At 42.3% G+C, this 27,035-nt stretch overlaps 1 protein-coding gene and 1 non-coding gene across 3 annotated transcripts in view; both read left to right on the top strand.

Moving 5' to 3' along the window:
* Positions 1-27,035, top strand: part of tmprss15 (transmembrane serine protease 15) — a 101,598-nt gene that overhangs the window by 24,883 nt on the left and 49,680 nt on the right. The window contains exons 4-10 of one of the 2 annotated variants that reach the window (XM_087992467.1): positions 843-994; positions 1,111-1,164; positions 2,918-2,965; positions 4,369-4,488; positions 8,501-8,609; positions 17,464-17,573; positions 23,752-23,892. In XM_087992467.1, coding sequence (XP_087848593.1) covers positions 843-994; positions 1,111-1,164; positions 2,918-2,965; positions 4,369-4,488; positions 8,501-8,609; positions 17,464-17,573; positions 23,752-23,892 — 734 coding nt within the window. The remainder of the gene's footprint in view (positions 1-842; positions 995-1,110; positions 1,165-2,917; positions 2,966-4,368; positions 4,489-8,500; positions 8,610-17,463; positions 17,574-23,751; positions 23,893-27,035) is intronic. The other variant, XM_087992468.1, reaches the window with a different exon arrangement.
* Positions 13,998-14,130, top strand: LOC122555610 (U6atac minor spliceosomal RNA). Its single transcript, XR_006313328.2, has one exon. It is a non-coding gene; the product is annotated as a U6atac minor spliceosomal RNA (small nuclear RNA).

The raw sequence follows: 27,035 nt of genomic DNA, 5'->3' as shown, positions 1-27,035 counted from the left end.
AGAGGAAGTGGTGGAAGCTGGTACAATTGCAACATTTAAAAGGCATTTGGATGGGTATATGAATAGGAAGGGTTTGGAGGGATATGGGCCAGGTGCTGGCAGGTGGAACTAGATTGGGTTGAGATATCTGGTCGGCATGGACAGGTTGGACCGAAGGGTCTGTTTCCATGCCGTACATCTCTATGACTCTAAGTCCTTTGTACACTTGGGGTATGCTCTGAGAATGGAAAGTAATGGCAAATCATTATTAATTAAAACTGTGAAGCAAATAGCTTAGGATAGAGTAGCTCTGTGGTTAGCACTGTTGCCTCACAGCAGCAAGGACCCAGGTTCAATTCTAGCTTGTTGTGACTCCTGGATCTGGAGTTTGCACATTCTCCCCATGTCTGTGTGGGTTTCAGCCAGATGGTCTGGTTTCTTCCTACAGTTCAACGTTGTGTAAGGTAGGTGGTAAACGCAGGGTTATGGAGATAGGGTGGGGGGGGAGGTGGGAGTGGGGCTGGGTCGGAGTAGCCAATCTTTAGAGGGGTGGTGGAGACTTGATGGGCTGAATGGCTTCTTTCCACACTGCAGGGATTCCATGAAACACCAACAGGCAACAAATGACAAAAGTGCCTTCAGTCAGAACATACTGTTTGGATTCGCTAGCCTCAGTCATTGAATTCTCTCTGTCTCATTCCCCCTTTGTGTAGTTCATGTAAGGCAAGTCTTTGACCAAAATCTATTGGTTCAATGTCAAGATTATTATTTGACCATCACTCCAGCAAAGCATGTTTCGACAATTTTACTAAGTTAAGGCTGCTGAACAAGTGCACATTGTCGGTGCTTCTTGTATTTTTCAGAAACGGGACCGTGATTGTATTGTTCAATCTTTATTTCTCTACCACTGTGTCAAACATCAAGGTGAAGACTGAAATGCGGACCGCCATCGAAACTAACCAGGGATCATTTCTGGGAAACTTCCGAGTTGACACGGACAGCATTCAGATCACAGGTAGAGAAATGGATTGAGCCCAAAACAGGGTGATGGTTCAATAACAGAATTACACGTTGTCTTTATTTTACCACGGGGGTTTGATGTTTTACTGAGCTTCTCTGTACACTTCCCAGCACCAGGAGAATGGACAACTCAACAACCACCAAGCAAGCCAATACCAACAACAAGTAAGTACAATTTAGTAAAACTGTTTGTTGTTTTTCTTTATTCATTCACAAAACATGGGTGTCACTGGCTAGGACACCATTTATTGCCAATGGTTATAGTCCAGAGGACAGTTAAGTGTCAACATTGCTGTGGGTCTGGTGTCATATGTAGACCAGACTTGGTAAAGATGAGACAAAACAAACTACAGATGCTGGAATCCAAAGTAGGCAGGCAAGAGGCTGGAGGAACACTGCAAGCCAGGCAGCATCAGGAGGTGGAGAAGTGGACGAGGTAAGAGTGGCAGATTTCCATCCCTGAAGGATAGTAGTGAACCTGATGTTTTTTTCTTAACAATTAGATTAGATTAGATTACTTACAGTGTGGAAACAGGCCCTTCGACCCAACAAGTCCACACCGCCCCGTCGAAGCGCAACGCACCCATACCCCTACGTTTACCCCTTACCTAACACTACGGGCAATTTAGCATGGCCAATTCACCTGACCTGCACATCTTTGGACTGTGGGAGGAAACCGGAGCACCTGGACGAAACCCACGCAGACACGTGGAGAACGTGCAAACTCCACACAGTTAGTCGCCTGAGGCGGGAATTGAACCCGGGTCTCTGGCGCTATGAGGCAGCAGTGCTAACCACTGTGCCACTGTGCCGCCCACTAACTGTGATTTCATGGTCATCATTAGATGCTTCATTCCAGGTATTCTTATTAATGTCAAATTCCACTATCTAACATTATAAGATGCATACCCAGGTCACCAGGACATTGCCTGGGTTTCTGGCCTAATTGTCTGTCAATACTATCACTCGGTCATCACTTTGCCTATTCCAACAATTCTCAAATTGCTTGTTTGGTGATGTTTGCTACTTTTACATGTGCAATCTGGGATTCTATGATTATCTCGCCTTCACCGACTGTAGTCGCATGTTTGATGTACCGCTGAATCAATTGTCGAAGGTTTTAATCTTGCCCTCAATAGGACACAGCTCCTCATTCCTGAAGAAGGGCTTATGCCCGAAACGTCGATTCTCCTGCTCCTTTGATGCTACCTGACCTGCTGCACTTTTCCAGCAACACATTTTTCAGCTCTGATCTCCAGCATCTGCAGTCCTCACTTTCTCCTCCTCAATAGGACACATGCAGGAATATCAAATTTCAGACAATCACATTTGAAATTCTTATATTTGTCCTTATGAGTGCAGGGCTAAAGCCTTCGGCAACAAGTCCTTCCTTTCAACAAGATTCAAGCTGGAATCATAATGCCAGGGACCCCGGGGTCCAGCCTCTGGCAACTGTCTGCCTGTGTGCAGTTTGCACATTCTTCCCGTCTCTGCGTGGGTTTCCTCCAGGTGCGCCGGTTTCTTCCCACAGTCCAAAGATGTGCAGGTTAGGTGAATTGGCTAAATTGCCCATAGCATTCAAGGATGTGTAGGTTAGGTGCGTTAGTCAGGGGTAAATGTAGAGTATTAGGGTAGGGGGATTGGGTCTGGGTAGGTTACTCATCAGAGGGTCAGTGTGGACTTGTTGGGTCTAATGGCCTGTTTCCACACTGTCTGAATCCTATGATTCTATAAGTCTGCAATGTTGGGAATTAATGATTACCGGGATATGCAAGAACATAGAGTTGAGATTAAAGTCAAATAAGCCGTGACCTTATTGAATGAGAATGGAGGGTCAGAGAATCAAGTGACCTACCTCTGTTTTTGTTCAGATAATCGGAATAGCAAATGATTGTTTCATTTCTCTCTCTTCCCCAAGACAATGGACAGCAAAGCAGCCAGCAAGTAAGCCAAATGTCAACGCCAGGTAATTGTTGATCTGGTCAGGGTATAGTTGTGAACTCAACTTCACCACTTTGTGTGTAAATGTGTTTATTTCTACATAACCCTTCGATACAACAGAGATTAAGCAAACCAACAACAATAACATAAGCATTCAGACTAAGATTAATGGGTTCATTAGCAAAAGTGGGGCCTATTGTATGGCTCAATTTTATCAGCTTTCCAGCTAAATTAACTGGGAGATGAAAGGGTCTGGAATCAATCTATTTTCCATGTACACAAATGATACTCTGCGTACCTTTATAAAGTTGGTGTAAAAATTCTGAACTCCTAGTCCATCCTGAATCAGCTAATGCTACAGTAGCTACCCAGGGCTAAGGACAATAGTACTGATCCTGAATTAATTCTAATGACAACGAATTGAAATTGCATGCTTGCTTCTGGGATTTGAAGGATATTGGCAATTCCAGATATGTCAATTTGATTTTCCTGAAGTTGGAAACCTTGACACTTTCAGGACTGCCCAAGAGGGAAATGCTCTGAAACAGATGTTAAATGCTTTAAATGCCTTCGAACAACATTCTTTCTGTCTTCACAGAAAAAGACAGAAAAATGCTTCTGAGAAATGCTGGGGAAGCAAAGGTTTTATTTTAGGAAGGAAGTTTTGATAGAAACTAACAGAAACATAATACTGTAAAAACTAACAGGACTTGAATCTGCTAAATGACAAGGGCCTGATAATCTATATTCCATGTTATTAAAGGATGTTGTTATGGAAATAGTGGATGTGTTGGTTGTCACCTTCCAACATTCTACTGGAGCCATCCTGGCAATTGCAGATGGTAAATATAGCCCTAATGTTCAAAAAGAAAAAAAACAGGAATTTCAGACCAGTTAGCCTAACATCAGTTGTATGGAAAATGCTGGCGTCTATAATACGGAACGGTTCAAAAATAATAACAGTATTAAGCAGAGTCAGCATTGATTTATGAAAAGGAAATTGTGGTTGTCAAATCTACTGGATTTTGCTGAGGATGTAACAAGTTGACTAGATAAAGGAGAACCAGAGGGTGTGGTACACTTGGAGTTTCAGAAAGCTTTTGATAAAGTCCCACATAAGTGGTTAGTGTGCAAAATCAAAGTATATGATGTTAATGATAATATGCTAGCATGGATTGAGAATTAGTTAGTAGACAGGAGAAAGAGAGCAAGAATAGGTGGGTTTTCTTTTCAAGATTAGAGTGGTGCTGAAAAAGTACAGCAGGTCAGGCAACATCCGAGGAGCAGGAAAATTGATGTTTCAGGCAAAAGTCCTTCATCAGAGATCAGTACTTGGCTATCAACTAATCACAATATATTCAAAGATTTGGAAGTTTTGTACGGTTACTACAAATAACCCGCATTTGTTGCTCTATTTCTCTGTGTCAGGACATTGCCTCCCAGGAAATAGGACATGTGCTGATGGTATAACCTGTATCGATGAGGTCTTGTTCTGCAATGGAGAAGCAGATTGCCCAGACAGTTCAGATGAAAATGAACATCATTGTGGTAGCTATCCAAAACATTTCTTGTCGCTTGTTGTTTTGCATTTTCTAAATGATGTCTCCTGACTACATCTTTGCACAAACAGGGAAACTTCTTCAAAACTATGTCTGAACTTCAGCTTTAAGGAAAAGTCATGTCAGACTCAAAATGTTAAATCTGTTTCTCTCTTCACGGACACTGACAAACCTGCTGAGTTTCTTCAGCACTTTCTGTGAATCAATTGCCTTTGCTCCTTCAGACATGGTGCCCGTGCGCATTGACAGAGCCATATCCTGTGATCAGCAAGTACTCTTTGTTTAAACTTCCATCCTTCCCAGCTTGAATCTTTGTGTCATTTAGTTTTCAATTCCCAGCCAAACCCCAGATTAGGTTCACCCCTACAGATGATTCTTCCCTAAAGCCTGCTTCAGAAATCAATCAATATTCACTTTAAACATCATTCAAAAACTGAGCTTCCTCAGCTCTCTGTTGGAATCAATTTCAAAGGTTTGCAACCCTCTGACTAAAACATGATTTTCCTCATCTCAGTCTTAAGTAGCAACCACCTTATTTGTAAATGGAATCCCCCCCTCCCCAAACATCTGAACCTGTCTATACCTTTAAGTACTGTGTGAGTACTTAATGATCATGTCTCATTCTTATAAACTCTAGAGAATCCAGGCCCCAACTTGCCCAAGATCTCTCCATAGGACAATTATGTTCTCATTGAGCCCAAAACCTTGGAAGATCTGTTTGCTTTATGTGAAATATTTTGGTACTCTGGCAGGGATTATCCATTGAAAATAATTTATGACAGTAATACTTCTTTAGAAATGGAATTGAGAATTATTTAGATGGAAATTATAAAGATTATTGGTAAGACCATCTGAAGGCCTGTGACCAGCAGTGCTGGGGCCATTGTTATTTGTTATTTCTATCAATGATTTGGATGAGAATTTAGGAGACATGGTTAGTAAGACTTTAAAATTGGTGGTATAGTAGACAGTGAAGAAGGGTTATCTAAGGTTATAAAAGGATCCTGATCAATTGGCCAATGGGCTGAGGAGTTTTAATTTGAATAAATGGGAGATTTTGCATTTTGATAAGTGAACAAGGTCAGGACTTATGGACTTATTAATGGTAGGGATCTGGGTGGTGTTGTGGAACAGAGAGAAAGAGAGACTGATGGGTCTAGGTACATAGCTCTTTGAAAGTTGTGTCACAGATAGACAGGGTGGTGAAGCAGGCTTTTAGCACACTTGCCATCATTGATAAGAACGCCCCTGGTGCTCACCTTCCACCCTACCAACCTTCGCATAAACCAAATCATCCGCCGACATTTCCGCCACCTCCAAACAGACCTCACCACCAGGGATATATTTCCCTCCCCACCCCTCTCCGCCTTCCGCAAAGACCGTTCCCTCCGTGACTACCTGGTCAGGTCCACGCCCCCCTACGACCCACCCTCCCATCCTGGCACTTTCCCCTGCCACCGCAGGAACTGTAAAACCTGCGCCAACACCTCCTCCCTCACCTCTATCCAAGGCCCCAAAGGAGCTTTCCACCTCCATCAAAGTTTTACCTGCACATCCACTAATATCATCTATTGTATCCGTTGCTCCCGATGCGGTCTCCTCTACATTGGGGAGACTGGACGCCTCCTAGCAGAGCGCTTTAGGGAACATCTCCGAGACACCCGCACCAATCAACCACATCGCCCAGTGGCTCAACATTTCAACTCCCCCTCCCACTCTGCCGAGGATATGGAGGTGCTGGGCCTCCTCCACCGCCGCTCCCTCACCACCAGACGCCTGGAGGAAGAACGCCTCATCTTCCGCCTCGGAACACTTCAACCCCAGGGCATCAATGTGGATTTCAACAGTTTCCTCATTTTCCCTTCCCCCACCTCATCCTAGCTTCTAACCTCCAGAAACTCGATCCCCTGACCTGTCCGGACTTGTCCGACCTGCCCAGCTCCTTTTCCACCTATCCACTCCACCCTCTCCTCCCTGACCTATCACCTTCATCTCCTTCCCCACTGACCTATTGTACTCTATGCCACTCTCTCCCCACCCCCACCCTCCTCTAGCTTATCTCTCCACGCTTCAGGCTCTCTGCCTTTATTCCTGATGAAGGGCTTTTGCCCGAAACGTCGATTTTGCCTGTCCTCGGATGCTGCCTGAATTGCTGTGCTCTTCCAGCACCACTAATCCAGAATCATTGATAAACTATTGACTATAGGAGTTGGGATGTCATGTTGAAGTTGTACAAGACATTGGTGAGGACACTTAAAGTCATAAAGTTATAGAGATGTACAGCAAGGAAAAAGACCCTTTGGTCCAACTCATCTATGCTGACCAGCTATCCTAAATTAATCTAGTCCCATTTGCTAACATTTGGTCCATATCCCTCTAAACCTTTCCTATTCATATATCCATCCAAGTTCCTTTTAAATGTTGTAATTGTACCAGTCTCCACCACCTCTTCTGGCAGCTCATTCCATACATACATCACCCTTTGTGTGAAAAAGATTTCCCCTAGGTCCTTTTTAAATATTTCCCCCTCACCCTAAACCTATGCTCTTGAGTTCTGCACTCCCCCACCCCAGAGACAAAAACTTGTCTATTTATCCTATCCATGCCCCTCATGATTTTATAAACCTCAATAAGGTCACCCCTCAACCTCCGACACTCCAGGGAAAACAGCCCCAGACTATTCAGCATCTCCCTATAGCTCAAACCCTCCAACCCTGGCAACATTTTTGTAAATCTTTTCTGAACCCTTTCAAGTGTGCAGTTCTGGTTGTCCTGTTATAGGAAAGATATTATTAAACTGGAGAAGGTTCAGAGAAGATTTACTAGGATGTTGCCAGGACTAGAGGGTCTGAGTTATAAGGAGAGGCCAGGTAGGCTGGGACATTTTTTACTGGTGTGTAGGAGTTTGAGAGGTGACCTTCTCGAGGTTTATAAAGTCATGAGGGGCATCAATAAGGTGAAAAACCAAGGTCTTTTACTTTGGATGGGAGAGTTCAAAATTAGGGGCATATTTTTAAGATGAGAGGAGAAAGATATAAAAGGAACCTGAAGGGCAACATTTTCCTACAGAGTTTATGAGTAATGAACTGGAAGCAAAAGTGGTAGATGCAGCTACAGTTACAATATTTAAAAGACATTTGGGTAAGTAAATGAATAGGAAAAGTTCAGAGGGTTATGGGCCAAATGCAGATAAATGGGACCAGTTGGACTGCAGAGTCTGTCTCCGTGTAGTATGACTATGATCTAAAATATTATGTATAGCTATGAGCTTTCAAATGGCCAAAAGTGCAAAATATTCAAAAAAGATATACCAAGATAATAACAAACCTGAGAGGTTTTAACTATCAGGGGAGACTGAACAGGTTGGGCTTTTGTTTCTCTGGGAAAGAATAGACCAAGAGGTCACATAATAGTTGTTTTCCAGAGGATATTAAGGCTGGATAGGGTAGAGATAGAAAATATATTTCTACTTGTAGGAAAGATCACAAACAGCAATTATAATGCACAATAGGGTGAAATGATGCAACAGTGAGATGGGGCACCTTCTGCAGAATGATCTGTTTCCGTGCCATACTTTGCCATGTTACCCAGAGTACAACTGAAAGTTGAATTGTGGCCTATCCCCCATTCCTTTTGGGAATAGCTGCTGTGTCCTGAGCTTCTGGATCTCCATTCAATGCTGGCCCCTCTCTCTGAGATGTAGCTACATTAGGATCTCCCTCCCTCTTTTTCCTGTTTCCTGTTGCTCAGCCAAAAAATCCGGGATATTCCCAGCTATTATGTAACATAAAATTTTTAAAAAGGCCAAAAGTGTAACATTATTGATACGCTGTTTTCTCATCTTGATGTGCAGTTCATCAGAAACATTATCCCTTCCTTCTGCCTCCAGAAGCTAATGCTACAGATTTCCAGCATTTTCTGTTTCAATAACAAATTTACTGGCAGTGAATATTCGGTGTTGGCCGAAGATGTTAATGATTGTTCCTCTCAATTTTCTACAGCTACACCCTGCGATGGAAAATTTCTGCTGACTGGTACAACTGGTTCCTTTCATTCAAATAATTTTTCCAATCTGTACAACCGTAACACTGTCTGCCGATGGATTATAAGGTAAATGACTGGAACTTTTCTTCATCCGAGGTATTAACTTAATTATTGCCCCTGTTCCTTGACTCATGTCTAATCCTCGACTTGCTTTATAGTTTAGTTTCAAAGTAAATGGAAGATGTCTACTGTCCAATTTCATACTTGTTTTTCTATTGTGGGCATCTCTGGCTCAGCCACCATTATTGTCCAACCCTGATTTCCTTCTGAATAGTTAGCGTTGGACGATAATGCTGACCTAGCCAGAGATGTCCACAATAGAAAAAAACATCAGAGCAATTAAGAATCAAACACAGTGCCATGTGCCTGGAGTCACATGTAGGCCAAATCAGTAAGAACTGTTTCCTTCCCGAAAGAGTATTAGTGAACCTTGGGTTATCTTGACAATTGGAAATGGTGTTGCAGTGATCCTGAGATTCTTAATTACAGATTTTCATTGAATTTATATTCCACCACCATCAGGTCCCTGGAACATTACCTAACTTCTCTGGATTAATAATCCAACCATAATACCACTGGGCCATCACCTTGCCCCTATTTAGCTGTTGCTCAGCGGCTAACACTCTACCTCTCTGAGTTTGAAGGTTGTGGGTTCAAGTCCAACTCGGTGAGCCTGGGATATTACAATCTAAGTGGTTGCAGCTGCTTCTGTGCTGAGGGACTGCTGCAATGTTGGGTGGTGCTGTATTGCAGTTATGACGTGTACCTTTCTGGTACAGTCTGGCCTGATATAACACGATAGTTCCCTTCTCGTGCTATCTTGAGTTATAAGAAAATTGTGCAATAGCCATGCTGTTTAAACTAATGGGGCCAGAATCGTGTTATAGCCAGTACAGGTAATGAAAGTTCATGTTCTACAAATATTGGCCTAAATTCTTCAATCGCATTGAAAAAATGCATGTTATAGGAGAACTGCCTGTACATAGAAAGGATCTCATGATGCTAATTCAAAATAAGGCAGTCAAACCCTAGTCAATGTCTGTCCTTCAATCTACATTGCTTCAGATAAACAGATGATTGGTTGCTATTAGTCCCCATACACCAATTAAAAAGGACCCAGTAAGTACAGATATAGAATAAAACAGTTGGAGGCACATTTACGTGGTACCCCTCTTCCATTGGGCTCGGAGCCTTCATCTGTTTCTCTCTTCACTCAGCTATTTGCAGAGATTATCAAAGTGTTAGTTGTGGGATCTTGCTATTCCCAAATTCAATCCCACCATTTTGAAACTGGAAGAACAGAAGAATGTAAGAAATAGGACAGGAGTAGACCATTCAGCCCCTCAAGCCTGTCTGTTATTCCAAAGGATCATGGCTTCTCTGACTTAGGCTTCAACACCTCTTTCATGCCGTCTCCTCATGGCCCTTAACTACCCAGTGTTTCAAACTTCAAACATCAAGCAAACCATCCTTCACGTAACATTCACCACAGATGGTCTCCAGCGTGTGTCATTGGATAAGATTAGGAACAGAAAGCCTGGTCATTTTTCCCCTTCTCTTACCCTGAGGACAGTGATGGTGTCCCAATAGTTAACACTAACCACCAAAGCTCTGCATTCAAACAGCAACTTTCACAACCTCACAGTCAAGCAAGTCCTTCCTGAAGCCGTCACCACTGTTGTAATGTCAGAAGTGTTGCAGCCAGTAACGATGTTGAACCAAGTAACTTAAACATCAGGCACCAAATCAGGATCCCTATGATTGGAGGATGGTGGCATATCTACCCAGGGAATATTGGAATTCCTACACAAGCAATAATCAGTTCCTGATTATTTCATCTATTGCTATCATGCATGGAACAAAAGGAGCTATTCCTGATGGCTGCCTGTTGTATGCTTATCATGACACTGAAAGAGAGATTGTTCTGGCTAACTTAGAATGTGGACTGTATTAGTGATTTCATATCCCCAGCTGTCTCACAAGAGTATGGCCAGAAGAAAAATAACACAAGGAGGTATTCTGACAGATGACCTAAACTTTGGCCAAATAGGCAGTTTTGAGAAATATTTAAAGGTAGGACTAGAGACAGAGAGACAGATATATTTAGGAAAGGACTTTAAAAACGTACTATGGAGTCACGCTGACAACTGGTAAAGGCAGAAGTGGAGCAATACAGATATCTCAGGATCTAATAGAGGCCAAAAGAGGTAAAAGAAATTAGGAGTGAAGAAAGGTGGGGGGTGCTGAGGCCTCAGGAGTATTTGAGAATGAGAATGTTTAAATTTTATCCCAGTTAGGTACCAGGCACAATTAGGTGATGGGTGAATGGGACTTGGTGTGAGTTAGACTAAAGAGACCAAAGAAACTGCAGTCCCAAAGAAGAGTTGCACCCGAAAAGTCTAATTCTCCTGATACACCTTCACAATGCTGGCTTGCTGTGTTCTCCCAGCCTCCTGCTTGTCTACTCCAAGTTAGACTAAAGACAGCAAAATTATGAAAAGCTGGAGATCACAGAGGGTGGACATTTGAAGACAATTGGATACTCAGAAGTAGCATGGAAATGTTAAACTCAGTGCCAAGAGGGAGTAGAGACTGTTGTCTATTTGAAACCCCTGGGAGAAGGTGAGGACTGCAGATGCTGGAGATCAGAGTCGAGAGTGTGGTGCTGGAAAAGCACAGCCCATCAGACAGCATCCGAGGAGCAGGAGACTCAACATTTTGAGCATAAGCTCTTCCTGAACATCGGAGATTGGCTGTAATTTAGAGTTCACCTTAAATGTTAAGCTTGTTTGAAGAAGTGTATCCATTAAGACAAAGAGGAAAGAATCATTTTGCATCTCTGCATGCTTCTGCTAATAGTCCAATATCTGCTCAGTCAACCTTTTCGGACTGCTGTTCTTATTTTTTTTATAAGCCAATATATATTCAGGTGACTCTGGGTCTGCTGCTTCTGGGAATTATAGTCATTGCTTTGCTTACCATCCCTCACTGCCTACGTAATAAATTCGCTTCTACTGGCTTTATTAAGAGAACAGATGGTACATTAGGAGCACCTAAAATACTTATCCATTATTGTGTTGTCATTACATGAACTGCAAGAGGTATTGTAGCACAGTGGGTATTGTTCCTATCTCTGCTGCAGAAGCTCTGAGATCAAGTCCCATCTAAAGTTTTGTTATTCATGAAAGGATCATCCATGATGCAGTTCAGTTGTTGATAATCAGTTTGGGAAATCCTTCTTCTGCCTCCCCCCCCCAAGCAAGGAACGTGTATGCAAAGATATGCTTAAGAACACTTTACAATTAATCATAATTAATACACATGGGTATAATGATGTAAAATATGAAATTTGCAGAATATGTGATTAATATGCCACACATGAAAACAAGAAAAGTGAACAAGCAAACTACCCAGCCACCCCAGTGAAGAGTCACTGAACTCAAAACATTAATTCTGCATTCTCTCTGCAGAATCTGTCTGACCTGCTGAGTTTCTCCAGCAATTTCTGCTTTTGTTTCAGATTTCCAGCATCCACAGTTCTTTGTTTATTTGTAGTTCCTGTGAGAGCCTTCATTTGTGGTCCAATTCTACGTAACTTCAGCAATTTATGCTGGGCGAGTCACTTTCAATGAGATGAAACAGAATGAGACACAGAGGTGTGTGTGTTTTATATCCATATCAGGAGAAGTTGACCTGCCACCTGCTCCTGAAAGAGTAAAAACAGTTGCCAAATTTTAGGTTTTTAGTCGAGCTACCTTTAACAGCATGAGGCAAAGATTGATGACAGTAAACTCAGGAAATTTGTTATTGAGTAAAACAGCAGCTGAACATTGGAAAGTGTTGTCAAATAATTTATATCTCTCGGACCAGTAGATGGCCCTAAGGGATAAAAGCTCTACTTGCCAAATAAAGCAACCATGCTTGACAAAGGATATGAGCAATAGCTGAAATTAAAGTTAGAGCATGTAAAATCCAGGGAGAGATAGAATAGCAAATTAAGAACTGTAAAAATGAGTAAAAAATGAAACATACAAACTCTGTCCAGATTTACACCAGATTTTCAAATTATATTGGAGAATAAAAGATGAATGCCATTCAAAGGATTCAGGAACTGTCCTTGTTGAAAATTAAAAAATATAACTCTGTTGTTTAAGATGGGTAAGAGAGATAGAGAAAGAAACTAATTAATAAATTATGAATCTGTTAAGCCAACATCTGTTGTGGGGAAGGTATTGGAATCTATAATTAAAAACGGAATGACAACACAATTTGAACTGATTAGACAGTTTCCTGTCTAGCAGACATAATTAAAATACAGAATAAGAAACTAAGGTTGTGGACAAGGAATGTCAAATAATGCATTCTGCTAGAACTTCCAAAAGTCATTTGTTAAGGTGCCAAATAAAAAAAAAGCTAAAATTAAAACACAAGAAAATCAAGGAGAAAAAGATGAATTTCACCTCTCAGAAGGTCACTAACGTTTGGAATTCTCTAACAATGGAGACTAAATCATTGAAAATATTTAAGGCTAAAAAGCAGATGGATTGTTTTGGTTCACAACAGAGTTAATGACTACTGGAGACAGACAGGAAAATGAAATTAAGGCCACAATCGGCTCAGCCATCATCATATTAGATTAAATTAGATTAGATTCCCTACAGTGTGGAAATAGGCCCTGCGGCCTAAGAAATTCATACCGACCCTCTGAAGAGGCAGGGTCGGTGAATGCAGATAGGCTTTAGGAAACAAATTACCTCCTCCTGTTTTTATTGCTTGAATTCTTATACTGAACAAACTATTGTAGAGAGATTGGCTGAGAAGTAGAAGACAGAGGGTGGTGGGAATCTGAAATGCACTGCCTGGGAGGGTAATTGAGGTAGGAAACCTCACAAATTACTTGAATGAGCACTTGAAATGTCATAACATTCAACACCATGAGTAAAGTGCTGGAAAGTAAGACTAGAGTAGATTTTGAATCTTGCTTTGTCACCACTAACTCAATGGGCCAAAGAACCTCTTCTGCACTTTAGAATTAAATGATTCTAACTCAATGGAGAGCCACATGTCCAACTTTGCCAATGATTGGTGGCATGATAGTAGTGTGCATGGGAGCATTAAATTGTGGCCTCAGGAACCAGGCTTGCATTCCCAAAAATGTAGAAGATTGGGAGACAGAGACCAAAACGTTATCTTTTCAAGGCTGCCCTCAATATTGTCTTCAGTGATCCTTTTGATATTTGTGGCTACATTTTGGATTTTGAGGGCAACGTTTTCATTCTCACTAACTAATGCAGTCATATAGTAACAATATTTTCTGTTTTTGTGTTGACATAAGAGGTATGTGGCCTCTTACAGAAACAGAACTAGAAGAATTACTTATTATCCTGAATAGTAATCAATGTCTTTTAAACTTTATACCATGATGCACCATGCAAGCATTAATGAGACTGCATTGTGTGTGCATGAAAAGAGAGAAGGTTACCACGTCCCACCCCTTGATAAGGATGGAAGGGGTCCTTGAATCCTTACAACACACAAATGATTAAGGCATTGCCATCTATTTGGTGACATTGAACCTTGCTTTTAAATGGGAAAGTGATGATCTAGGGTGGTATTATTGCTGGACCATCAATCCAGAGACCGAGGTAATGCTCTGGGGACCTGAGTATGAATCCTGCCAGGGCAGATGGTGGAATTTGAATTCAATAAAAATCTGTATTAAGAGTCCAATGATAACCATGAAACCATTGTCAATTGTTGGAAAAGCCCATTTGGTTCACTAATGTCTTTTAGGAAAGGAAATCAGACCATAAGACCATAAGACATAGGAGTGGAAGTAAGGCCATTCGGCCCATCGAGTCCACTCCGCCATTCAATCATGGCTGATGCGTATTTCAGCTCCACTTACCAGCGTTCTCCCCGTAGCCCTTAATTCCTCTAGACAACAAGAATCTATCAATCTCGGCCTTGAAGACATTTAGCATCCCGGCTTCCACTGCACTCCGTGGCAATGAATTCCACAGGCCCACCACTCTCTGGCTGAAGAAATGTCTCCGCATTTCTGTTCTGAAATGACCCCCCACCTATACCTGGTCTGGCTTCTACGTGATTCAAGACCCACTGCAATCTGGTTGACTCTTAACTGCCCTCTGGACAATAATGAAGAGGCAATAAATGTTGGTCTAGCCAGTGATGCCCTCATCATGTGAATGAATAATAAGACAAAATGTGGTTACTATGCAGGTATCATAGTATTGAGGTTGGCATAGACCAATCAAAAAAGGAGGCGCCGGCCTAGTGGTTGTTAATCCAGAGACCCAGGTAACGTTCCTGGCACCTGGGTTTGAATCCTGCCATGGTACAGAGTGGACTTTGAATTCAATAAAAATGTGGAATTAAGAATCTAATGATGACTATGGATCCATTGTCGATTGTTGGAAAAACTTGTCTGGATCACTAATGTCCTTCAGGGAAGGAAGCTGCCATCCTTACCTGGTCTGGCCTACATGTAGCTCCAGACCAACAGCAATGTGGTTGACTCTTAACTGCCCTCTGGGCAATTAGAGATAGGCAATAAATGCTGCTTAGCCAGTGGTGCCCTCATCCTGTGAATGAATAAAGGGGGGAAGAAAACATAAGTGGGTTTTATTTTCAAAATAACAAACACATTTCTACATACAAAAGGTCATCACCCGAAACACGCCTTCTTCAGGCTGCTGAGATTACAGAGCGTAGCTGAGTGGTTTAAAGCTATGGATGTAGATTCCACCCGCTACCGGGTGTCGGGTTCACTCCCGGTGCTACCAGCTGTGGATGTGGTTACAGCAGCTCACTTTGGCAGGGCGGTGCTGTGTTGAAGTTACGAATAACAGAATGCAGTGAATTTCTCCCAAGTGTTTAAAATAGTGTCTAGTAGCATTGCTGAGATCACAACTCATGCATTTCCATTGCATATCCTCAAAGTATATTAACCAGTCAGTTACTGACCTTTTCATGTGTACCATATCTCAGTCTCGGATTGGAATGTAACAATTAATATGGTTTTCAATAAAGCGAGATCCAAGTGTCCATTTGATCCAAGTATAGTAAGAGCTGAGTTTACACAACGTTAAAGGAGATATTCCATATCCATTTGTAAGGAATTCACCACCACAGTGATTTAAAGTTATTTTATTCTTCAGTTAGCTGAGGAGTCCTTTGTTTGTGAGGATGACTTTTCTCTGATTGCTAACCCCCATTGGGGGATTTTCCAGGGAGATTTGGGCATGCACACGTGTATTGTCCGCTTGCTTCATGTATTTTGAATGTTGTTTAAATGTGATTCGATTGAGGCTTTAAGGGCTTTGAAATGAATTGATCGATTTGAAAGAGAAGTATTTTATATGTGCAAAAGTTTAGTACAGGAGTACACCACCTTAAAATCAGAACCATATAGTTCCGGGAAGAAGTTAGGAAATTCTGCTTCATAATGGTAGACAAAATGTGGAGTATGTTCACAATGAAAGCTGCAGATGGCAGCTCAGTTGTTCATTTTTAGAACTGATGTGAGAAAGGTGACAAAAAAATCTAAAAAAGACATGGGTCCAGAGCAAAAGTCATTAAATGGCAGAACAGCGTCAATGAACTGATGCGTCTCCTCCTGTTTATGCACTCGTGGTAGCTGATCTAGAACCATTCAGGGTGAAGAGCATTGATCTATTATTCCGTGTCAAGTTTTTGCTTTTTGTCTCTTGCACAAGTCATAAAGTATTGCGGCTGAAGAAATGTCATTTCAGACTTGAAACATCAACTCTGTTTCTCCCACCTCAGCTGCTGTCAGACCTGCTGAGTTTCTTCAGAATGTTCTGCTTTTATTTCAGATTTCCAGCATCCGCACTATGTTGCTTTTATTTCCCTCGATCAGTAAGTCAGATCAGTAATAAAAGTTCCTACTGCTCCTTTCAGGGAAATTTCACATCATTTGTTCCCAAGCAAGGTTATCAACCTGACAGGATTGTCCCTTAGACTCCTACAATAAAAGAAAATTACTGTTCTGGACACTGCTCTGAGCCAAAGAACCAAAAAAAAAAGTAAACTCAGAAGGAAAATCAGTAAAAATTGCAAATGAAGCATACTGGTCTGACTTGTCTTGTATACTTCAGGCTAGTCTCTAGTATGATCAATGTGTCTATTTTGAATTATTACTGTTTTTAACTGTTTTTTCCCCCTCTAGTAAAATGATTTCCAGTTTGAGTTATAAGCATGTTGAATATCAGGGAGAAATGGTGTTTTGAGCTGAGGGACTTGTGTTTTAAACCCTCTGGGAAATGACTGACTAGAGTTGGGAAGGTACAAGTCAGGAGCAGAATGTGAGCCTGACCTCACCTGTAAAAACAAAACTGTGGATTTGCATCTTTCAGAATGCAGTGCACTTGGTTAGATCTGTCAGGTGAGCATCTGACTCATGAAAAACTTAATTGCCACAGTACACATCCAAATGAATGAAATTTTCATCAAGTCCTTTAGTTATAAAGCAAGGGCTCTTGTGACGCAGTGGTAGTATCTCTACCTTTGAGGCAGGAAGGCCCGGATTCAAGTCCCACCTGTGTACTGACATTTTGGAGAAAGTTGATTAAGAAGTAGGTTCCTTATAAAGAAGCCCATCAGCAGTTTCTAAAGTGTCAAATCATCAATACTGTAACCGATTAAATGCATTCCAATTAATGCAATTGTGTGACATTAAGGAAGTAATGATGGAACACTTGGAAAATCATAGTCTAATCAAGCAGCGTCAGCATAGCTTGATGAAAGGGAAATTGTGTCTAATTTATTAGAGATTTTCAAAAAAGTCTCAACCATCGAACACTAACCAAAGGAAGTTGGAGCTGATAAGTTATGTTGGTATTGAAACTTCTAATACATGATGTGCGTTTGTGACCAGAGTTGAACCAGGATTTTACATTCAAGTGAGTTTCACTGACTTCGAAGTCAACTTATGGACTGACTATCTCTACCTGTACCAAGGAATAGGATCCCGTAAGGAATTAATCGGTAAGTAACCAACTGATTTTTATGTTAAACTTATCTTCTTCTTCTTTGAGGTGAAGATAAGGGCATTAATGCTGGAGGTTTGTCTCAAACTGCCAGGTAAACCGTAATGATTAGTGATGCCAAAGACATTTCCTCTTCAACCACAACCGACTGCCATTTGAACTGGACCCTTTATTTAGGTAGATGAGGTTCCTGCATGCCACAGTCAACAGACTTCATGGAACTCCAGTGCTAGTTGGGATCCTATAATAAAAACAGAAGGTATTAGATAAACTCCGCAGATTTGGCAGCACCTGTGGAAAGTGAAGCAAATTTAATGTTTTGAGTTCAATAGGACTTCTGCAGAACTGAAGGTGGCTAGAAAATGAAAAGTTTTCTATTGATAAAATGGAAGGGTGAACAAGTGGAATAGATGGTGAGGGTACCCAGAGCGAAAGGTCATGGGAGTGCTAATGGGAATAGAAGTCTGCTTGTCAATCGCAGTCTGCTGGAAGTGGCAGAAATGGCAGGGGAGATGCTTTGAATGCTGAGGCTGGTGAGGTATAAAGTGAGGACAAAAGGGAACCCTACTGATGTTCTCTGAAAGCGTGAGGACAGAAATGCAGGTAACGGGTTGGACATGGCCATTGGTTCTGTCAACCACAGTGGAAGTGGGAATCCTTGGCTGAAGAAAATGGAGGACAGGTCAGAAGCACCCAATGGTAGGTGGCATCACTGGAACAGATGGGGTGGAGCCAGAGAAACTGGGATAAAGGAATCAAGGTAACTGAGGGAGACTGTTCATGGCAACAACTATCTCCAGGAATGAAAACAGAGAAGGTGAAGAAGGGAAGAGATGGACAGGTAAAAATGAGGGAAGGATGGAAATTGGAAACAAAATTAATTAATTTGAGAATAGAAAATAGATTTGGCAATGTCACAAATGTATCAGAGAAAGCATGTGGGCAGGGAGCCAGAGTAAGACTGGGACAGGCAATGAGCCACACAGCCCACAGAGAGAGGGACATAAGACATGCAGGAACTCATATTGGCACCTTTGACATGGAGCAATGAGATGATTTCAAGGAGAGGCTGATCAAAATAAGAATGAATTCAGGTGAAGGAGGATGATGGTGGATGGAGGAGTGCAGGCCTTTATTTAAAGAGGCCAAGACCCCTCAGAACAATCTGATGCGTTGGATGGTAGTGTAGAGAGATTGCACATCCACGGTGAAGAGGATGCAGCTTAGGGCAAGGACACTGGAAATTGTGGAATTTGTAAAGTGTCATAGAGTTATGCAGCATGGAAACAAGTCATTTGGTCCAACTTGTCCACGCTGACCATATTCCCAAACTAAACTAGTCCCACTTATCTGTGCTTGCCCCATATCTCTCAAAAGACAAAAGTGCTGGCGATCAGAGTCTAGATGAAGGGCTTTTGCCAGAAACGTCGATTTTCCTGCTCCTCAGATGCTGCCTGACCTGCTGTGCTTTTCCAGCACCATTCTAATCTAGACTCCCATATCTCTCAAAACCCTCTCTACTCATATGCTTATCCAAACATCTTTTAAATGTTATAACTGGATCTGCATCCATTGCTTTTGCTGGCTATTCATTCCACACATGAACCTCTGTGTAAAAAAAATGTATGATCCATGACTTTTTAAAAACTTTTTTCTTCTTATCTTAAAAATATGCCTCCTCATTTTGAATTTCCCCCACCTTTGAGAAAAGACCTTTGCTATTCACCTTATCAATGCTCTTCATACCCTTATAAACCTCAATTAAACCACACCTTAACCTCCTACACGCCAGTGAAAAACGTCTCAAAATATCCAACCTATTTTTATAACTCCATATCTGGCAATATTCTGGTATATCTTTTTTGAACCCTCGCCATTTAATAATATCTTTCCTATAGCAGGGCAACCAGAACTGCACACAGTACTCCAGAAGAAGCCTACGTTCTGTACAACCTCAACATGACGTTCCAGCTCCTATACTCAAAGGTCTGAGCAATGAAGGCAAGAGGGCTAAATGCCTTCTTAAACACACACAAATTTCAAAGAATTATGCACTTGAACCCCAGGGTCTCTCTGTTCTACAACGCTACCCAGGGCCCTATTTTTAATCGAGCCATGGGGACAAAATAGAGTCAAGGTAGAAAGGAACAAGTTCACTGGGACAGGAACTAGCTCAAACAAGGATCTCCCAGGGCATTCCTGTGTGGGGTTGGGGGTCTGTGAGTGGGTAGCCGAGTAGGGTGTATCTCCCATAAACGAGAAGATGAGGTCAACGACAGTCCTGGAAGTTACAGCCTGATGTTCAATGGTGGGGAAGATAGGAGAAAATGTCTGTGAGCTGTCTCTTAGCCCTTGGGAGGTAGAGGTTGGCACACCAGATGGCAAAAGCACTCCCCTTATCAGCAGATTCAATAACAAGAGCAAGATTGGACATGAGGGAACTGAGTGCAGCAAGTTCAGAGAGAGACGGGTTAGAATTGTGAGCAGAACAGAGCAGAGAAATGAAGTTGGCCAATGTCACATTCACAGTTCTCAATGAATATACAGAGTGCAGATAAGAGGTCAGGGGGATGGCTCTAGCTTGAGGATGAGTATTGGAGATGGGTGAAAGGATCAGTGGAGTGGAGAGATGACAACAATCAAAGAAGTGGGCATGGAAGTGAAGATGATAGAAGAAGTGTTAAATGGGGTGTCATGCCTGAAATTCATTTGAGATGTGGATGTAAAAGGATAAAACTTAGTCCTTTGCTGAGTGTAGATAATCAGATCCAACATGGTTACCATCAGTGGTTACCACTGCTGCCTCACAGCACCAGGGACCCAGGTTCGATTCCAGCCTCAGATGACTGTGTGGAGTTTGTAGATTCTCCCCGTGTCTGCGTGGGTTTCCTCCGGGTGCTCCGTTTTCCTCTCACAGTCCAAAGATGTGCAGGTTAGGTGAATTGGCCATGCTAAATTGCCCATAGTGTTAGGTGCATTAGTCAGAGGGAAAATAGGTCTGGGTGGGTTACTCTTTGGAGGGTCGGTGTGGACTTGTTGGGCTGAAGGGCCTGTTTTCACACTGTAGAGAATCTTAAAAAAAAATCTAAACTGACAGTTCAACAGTTTACTGAACTGGGTGAAAGAGGACTCTCTCTCAAGCAATTTGAGAATAATTGGACCAGTGCTATTTGCCCCCATTCTAGCTGCATCCAATACTTCACTCTCTCACTCACACTCTCTCTCTCTCACTCTCTCTCACACTCACACTCTCTCTCACTCTCTCTCTCTCACACTCTCTCTCTCACATTCTCTCTCTCTCACACTCTCTCACACTCTCTCTCTCACACTCTCACACTCTCTCTCACACACTCTCTCTCATCCCTCACTCTCTCACTCTCACACTCTCTCTCTCTCTCACACTCTCTCTCTCACACTCTCTCTCTCACACTCTCACTCATTCTCTCTCACATTCTAACTTCCCCTTTCCTTGCTATATCTTGGGGTCAGAAAGATGGCACTAAGCTGATAGTTTTCACAAAGCAGGCAAGCTGCGTCCTTCTACCTACTTTGATCAATGCCAATCTAACAGTGTCAACATTCATTCCCACCATCACCAATCGCCAACAGTACCACCTATAACAGGCTATGCAGAAACACACAAAGGCAGCTTTGACAGCACCTTCCAAACCTAGGACATTTACAAGCTAGCTGGACAAATGACTTAGAGGTGCTGGGGTTGGACTGAAGTGGAAAAAGTTAGAAATCGCACAACACCAGATTATAGTCAACACGTTTATTTGGAAGCACTAGCTTTTGGAGCGCTGCTCCTTCATCAGGTGGTTGTGGAAAATAAGATCATGATCACAGAATGTATAGCCAAAGGAGTCCGGTGTCATGAAGATGTGATACATTAAGCAATTTTAGATTAAATCTTTCATCGGTGGCTCAGTGGTTAGCACTGCTGCCTCACAGCACCAGGGTCCCAGGTTCAGTTCCAGCCTCGGGTGACTGTCTGTCTGTGTCAAGTTTACACATTCTCCCTGTGTCTGCGTGGGTTTCTTCCCACAGTCCAAAGATGTGTAGATCAGGTGAATTGGCCATGGTAAATTGTCCATAGTGTTAGGTGCATTAGTCAGAGGGAGGTGGATTCCTCTTTGCAGGGTCAGTGTGGACTGGTTTGAATGGCCTGTTTCCACACTGTAGGGAATCTAATTTTTTAGAACGGGATATGCTGGTTTCTGTTCTTTGATATGTAAATCACAGAACTTTTTAAATTACATTCTTAAGATAGCTCAGCATTTTTAACAATAGGTGTGAGGTCTGTCTGTGTCCCAGTGTGGAGTCAGACAAAGGCATCAGATGAAAGAAAACACCACCATTTGCAAATTCCTTTCCAAGGCACACAGCATTCTAGTTTGGAGCTATGTCAGTGTTCCTTCACTGCTGCTGGGTGACAGTCCCTCCTGAACAGCACTGTGGTTGACTTACACCATAACAGCTACAGCAGCTCAGGAAGGCCATTCACCACCACCTATCATAGGGCAATTAGGAATGAGCCATAACTGTTGTCCAACCAAGAACACCCACATCCCATGAACTAATGTAAAGAAAAGTTTCTTGCTGTTCGTCCCAAAAGTGAAGCTTCTTCCTTGTCAAAATTCAACATTCACCCTGACCCCTTGATATTAGCAACATGTATTAAGAACGAAGTCCCCTTTATTCTTCCAAATAATGTATCTCAACATCAACAGAAGCAATCTGAGTAAACTCTAGTGACCCTTCCCAATTTCAAAATACCATATACGTCCCCGCACTATCCACCCATTGGGCAGCTCTCAGCTCACCAAACTAATGCTGATTAAGTCTTCTCCTCACAATCGCTGCCAGTTTTTGCTTCAGAAATGGTTGAGTGACCACTTGCTTGGTTTCCTGAAGATCAATACTTGACAAGGTATGGAAGTGAAAGGCATGTCCCATAGAGAGTGCACCTGGATGCAAATGTTAACAGATTCTCACAAAACAAAACCTAAAGATTTTGGACAGAGTCTTCTCAAATACAGAACAGGGTGGGCTTTGTTCATGTGAGATGTCTAATGAGGAACTTCTCAATGTCAAGAGCAAAAATTCCCATTTTCCAGATTTAGATGGTGATCCTTGCTAGTGCATTGGGAGAGATCTATTTGTATGCATTAATATTTCATTTTTATGTAACTTTACCTCACTAATATGCAGTTTTCTGTTCTCCTGTCAATCAGATAGAGAGTAGGTGGCGACAATTCTCAACGTGAAAGACTTAGTAATTTCACCTGTTCTTCCGGACAGGTCCATGGGCAGTTCATCCCCTATCCAGCAGCACCTCCAGATCCCTGTGCCATAGCAGGGTGCCAATTCTTTTATTTCTAAAATGTCTGGAGCAAATAGAACTAAACGTGCAGGGCAGCTGTGGAGTGCCAGCACATAACTGGGAGCATGGCTGATCTTTAAAGTTGGCACCAGTGCCAGGAATCAGTCCCAGAAGTGATCTGATGATGTCAGGCAGGCTGCCTTGAGGAAGTGAGATTGGGAAGGTAGATAGCATATGGAAACACAGTAGAACTTTGGAAAGAAACATTCCACAAATGACACTTAACCGATTTCTGATAAGATTCAGCCCACAAGCTTTCTTAATGCAGGGTGTTTACCACTGATACCAGTACAACAGCTGTGTCTTCTAGTTAAAGCCATTTCATTCACTCCTTTACATTTTGAATCAAACTTTTTGCTTGTGTTATGAAAACACCTGTGGTCATTGCATCTCAAAGTGGGCTTGAACCTAAATCTTCTCACCCAGAGACAAACACACTCACCTTCACTGCAAGATCCTCTGAACCCTTTGATAATTTTTTTTCTTTTTAAAACCTGGTCAGACATATTTTGTCACAAATCCAAAGCAGGTGGGACATCAATCTGGGTCCCTCAGCCCAGAGATACAGACATCAACACTGGACCAAAAGCCTCCTTTGTTCTCTGTTTATATATCCAGGTATCAATTCACAGCCACTATCTTTATTCCCCATAACTTTAATATCTTGCTATATTAACACTGAAGTCTATGAAGAAAAATCTTCAAAGGAAGAAAGGATTCTAGTATTTATTTTAATGAGTGACACTCCATGTGAAGACACCAAATACTAACCTTGCTTTGTTTCACTTAGCTTCACTTACAGGTTTCAATCCTGGATCTGTAAGGATTTTTTCAAACGAGGCCACAGCTGAATTCTGGGCTGATGAATTCCCGTCTTCTGGCTTTGGTTTCAATGCAACGTTCACCGTGTTTAACATTACTCTTACCAGCAGTAAGTTCCCACTGTTGCTTCTGAGGAAGCTGTGACTCATTCGTTTTTTTACAGTAATCTTCAGTTCCCAATCACTGGTCACAAGCAAGACATCGGAATGAAGCAGCTGCAATACTACTGCTCTGGGACAAACTTGGGCCTCATGGACAAGGGGACACTAATCCTGAATCATGACACAAATTATTACACAAAGGGTAGTGGAAATCTGGAGTGCTCTTCCCACAAAAGCTGGAAGGACAATTCAAGATTTTGAGACTGATTTGATAGGTTTTTAGGTAAGAGATATCAACACATGCGAATTAAAGGTAGCTAAAGGGAGTTTGAGGTAAAGACAAGTCGTAATCTAGTTGTTTAGAAAGATAGAGGGGGATTTGCTTGAAACTTGTAGGATACAGAGGCGTGGATAGAGTGGACATGGAGATGTTGTTACCACTAGTAGGAGGGACTAAGAGCGAAGGCACACTTTCAAAGTGAAGGGACGACCCTATAGAATGTTCCCAAGGTCCAGAACTAGCGGTGACAGTCTAAGAATAAGGGGTAAGCTATTCAGAACTGAGATATGGAAATTTCTTTTCACTGTGTTGTGAACCAGTAGAATTCTCTTCCACAGGAAGCTGCTGGGGTCAGTTCATTAGATATATTCAAGAAGGAGCTGGACATGGCACTTGCATCTAAGAGGATCAAGAGGTATAGGGAGAAAGTGGGAATGGGATACTAAGATTGCATGATCAGCCATGCTCGTATTGAATGGTGGTGCAGGCTCGAAGGGCTGAATGCCCTACTCCTGCACTAACTTTCTCAGTTTTTATGAACTGAGAGGAGAAGGAATTTTTTCAACCACAGGGTGATTAATCCGTGGAGCTCATTGGTACAGAAGGCTGTGAGGCCAAGTCATTGAGTATATTCAAGACAGATATAGGTTTTTAATCAGTAAGGGGGTCAAGGGTTACAGAGAGAAGACCGGAGAATGGGGTTGGGAAACATATGATCGAATGGGAAAGAAGACTCAATGGGCTGAATGGCCTAATTTTGCTTCTTTGCCTTACAATGTCATGATATTACAGAATTGGGGACTGTTTGATCTCATATTTCCCACTGAGTCCAAGTCCGGTGGTAGATCCAGGTATAACTTTATTTTCCTACCATGTCATTACAGCTTCAGATTTGCTTCACAGTAAGCCACACACAAACTTCTGATTGTATACAGTTAAAACTTAGAGCATATATATGCTCCACCCCCTTTTGGGCAGCACGGTGGCACAGTGGTTAGCACTGCTGCCTCACAGCGCTAGAGACCCGGGTTCAATTCCAGCCTCAGGCTACTGTCTGTGTGGAGTTTGCACATTCTCCCTGTGTCTGCGTGGGTTTCCTCCGTGTGCTCCGGTTTCCTCCCACAGTCCAAAAATGTGCAGGTTAGGCGAATTGGCCATGCTAAATTCCCCGCAGTGTTAGGTGAGGGGGTAAATGTAGGGGAATGGGTCTGGGTGGGTTGCTCTTCGGAGGGCTGGTGTGGACTTGTTGGGCCGAAGGGCCTGTTTCCACACTAAGTAATCTAATCTAATCTATTGGTCAGCAACACCCGCACATCCCTCTGTGATTGGCTCTCTGGTACAGCATCTCAAAAAGATGGACGGGCTGGTGGTCCAGCCCTGGTCATGATGTTTTCAAACATTCCTACCTTTCTCCTGGAAACTTTTCATAATGGATAATATTTGTCAGCCCCACATTCTATCCAATCTAAGACAGACCCGCTATTGTTCTACTTATGGAGACTGTATTAAGCAAGTATTTTCCCACATGCTCTAACTGCTGTAGTCATGTCAGCTGTCGGCCATTTTGCACCACCCAGTCATGGGCGGCCCTAGCAGGGTTTGATTGGACAGCAACATGGAATGACTTCCTATCTTGCCCAATGCGCCAATGCCGATATTTTGTGATGGCTCCGCACACTGCTGTTATGAGCCTAAATGCTCACAGTAGAGGGGTTATGATCTTTGTAGTTTTATAAGGAGCACTTCAGCCAGTGTCATCCAGCATTAAACCCATCAGTCTTTCTGGGAGAATTGGGTATACCCCTCCTCTCTGTGCAGCTAGATTGTATTGAGGAGTCTTACTGATCTGCAGATTTCACACTCTCGGGCTTCCATTGTCTGAGGAGTGTTCCAGTTCACTCAATCTTCCAGTTTGGAGCAGGCAATAACAACTTGTACTGATACTGTGCCTTTGGCACATTAAATAGTCCCAAAGCACATCATGGATGACTTAGACTCAGTAGGACAGGGGACCACATAGAGAGATACTCAGGTGGATGAGCAACTTGGGCAAAAGTGTGACCTGATTGCTGAGCCAGGAGGCCCATGTTTAAGTCCCACCGGATCCAGTGGTGTGTAACAGTGTCTCCAAACAGGCTGAATGAAAAATATCTGAAAAATGGGACTGGGTGTCCTGGAAGATGGAGGAGACGGTGTCTTCAGGTCTTTGATCAATGGGTAATGTAGGGCTTTGCATCATCACGGAAGTGATATTCTAGTTTGTGATCTGACTTTTGGGACACTGCCACTTATGGGGCTTTCGTATCTAATTTGGCTTAGTTTGGACAGGGCTTTTATGGTATCAAGGTGATATATTTGAGAGAGAGAGAGAGCAGGAGACAGACTTTTGGAACACAACACTGGTAGATAGGAAGCAAGACAATGAAATTAGGAGCAAATTACTGCAGATGCTGAAATCTTTACTAAAAACAAAAAGCTGGAAACCACAGCAGGTCAGGCAGCATCCATGGAAAGAGAGCACAAGCTAAGATTCTGAGTCTGGATTATTTTATCACGGCTCTGATGAAGAGCCTGAAACATTAGCTTGCTCTCTCTCTCCATGGATGCTGCCTGACCCACTGTGATTTCTAGCATTTTTGTATTTTCAGTCAGGATAATCAAATTACTGCATTTTATGAATAAACTCCCAAGAAAGTGATCTGTCTCATTTCATGTTTCACCCTCTGGCTTGGACCGTCCCCCGTCAAAACATTTCTTTCCAGAGAGATTCCACTCCGTATACTGTGAATGATACGTCCCTCGGTTTAAACATCGAATATTCCACATTTTTTTTGTGAAATGCAGAAAGTGCAAAACAATTTGTCTTGCTTA

The sequence above is a fragment of the Chiloscyllium plagiosum genome, unplaced genomic scaffold (genome assembly GCF_037043375.1).
Source record: "Chiloscyllium plagiosum isolate Xiang-an unplaced genomic scaffold, Cpla_swu_hap1 HiC_scaffold_12, whole genome shotgun sequence".
NCBI classification, from domain to species: domain Eukaryota; kingdom Metazoa; phylum Chordata; class Chondrichthyes; order Orectolobiformes; family Hemiscylliidae; genus Chiloscyllium; species Chiloscyllium plagiosum.
Note: the sequence above shows the minus strand (reverse complement) of the source record. Positions and strands in the feature narration are given on the sequence as shown.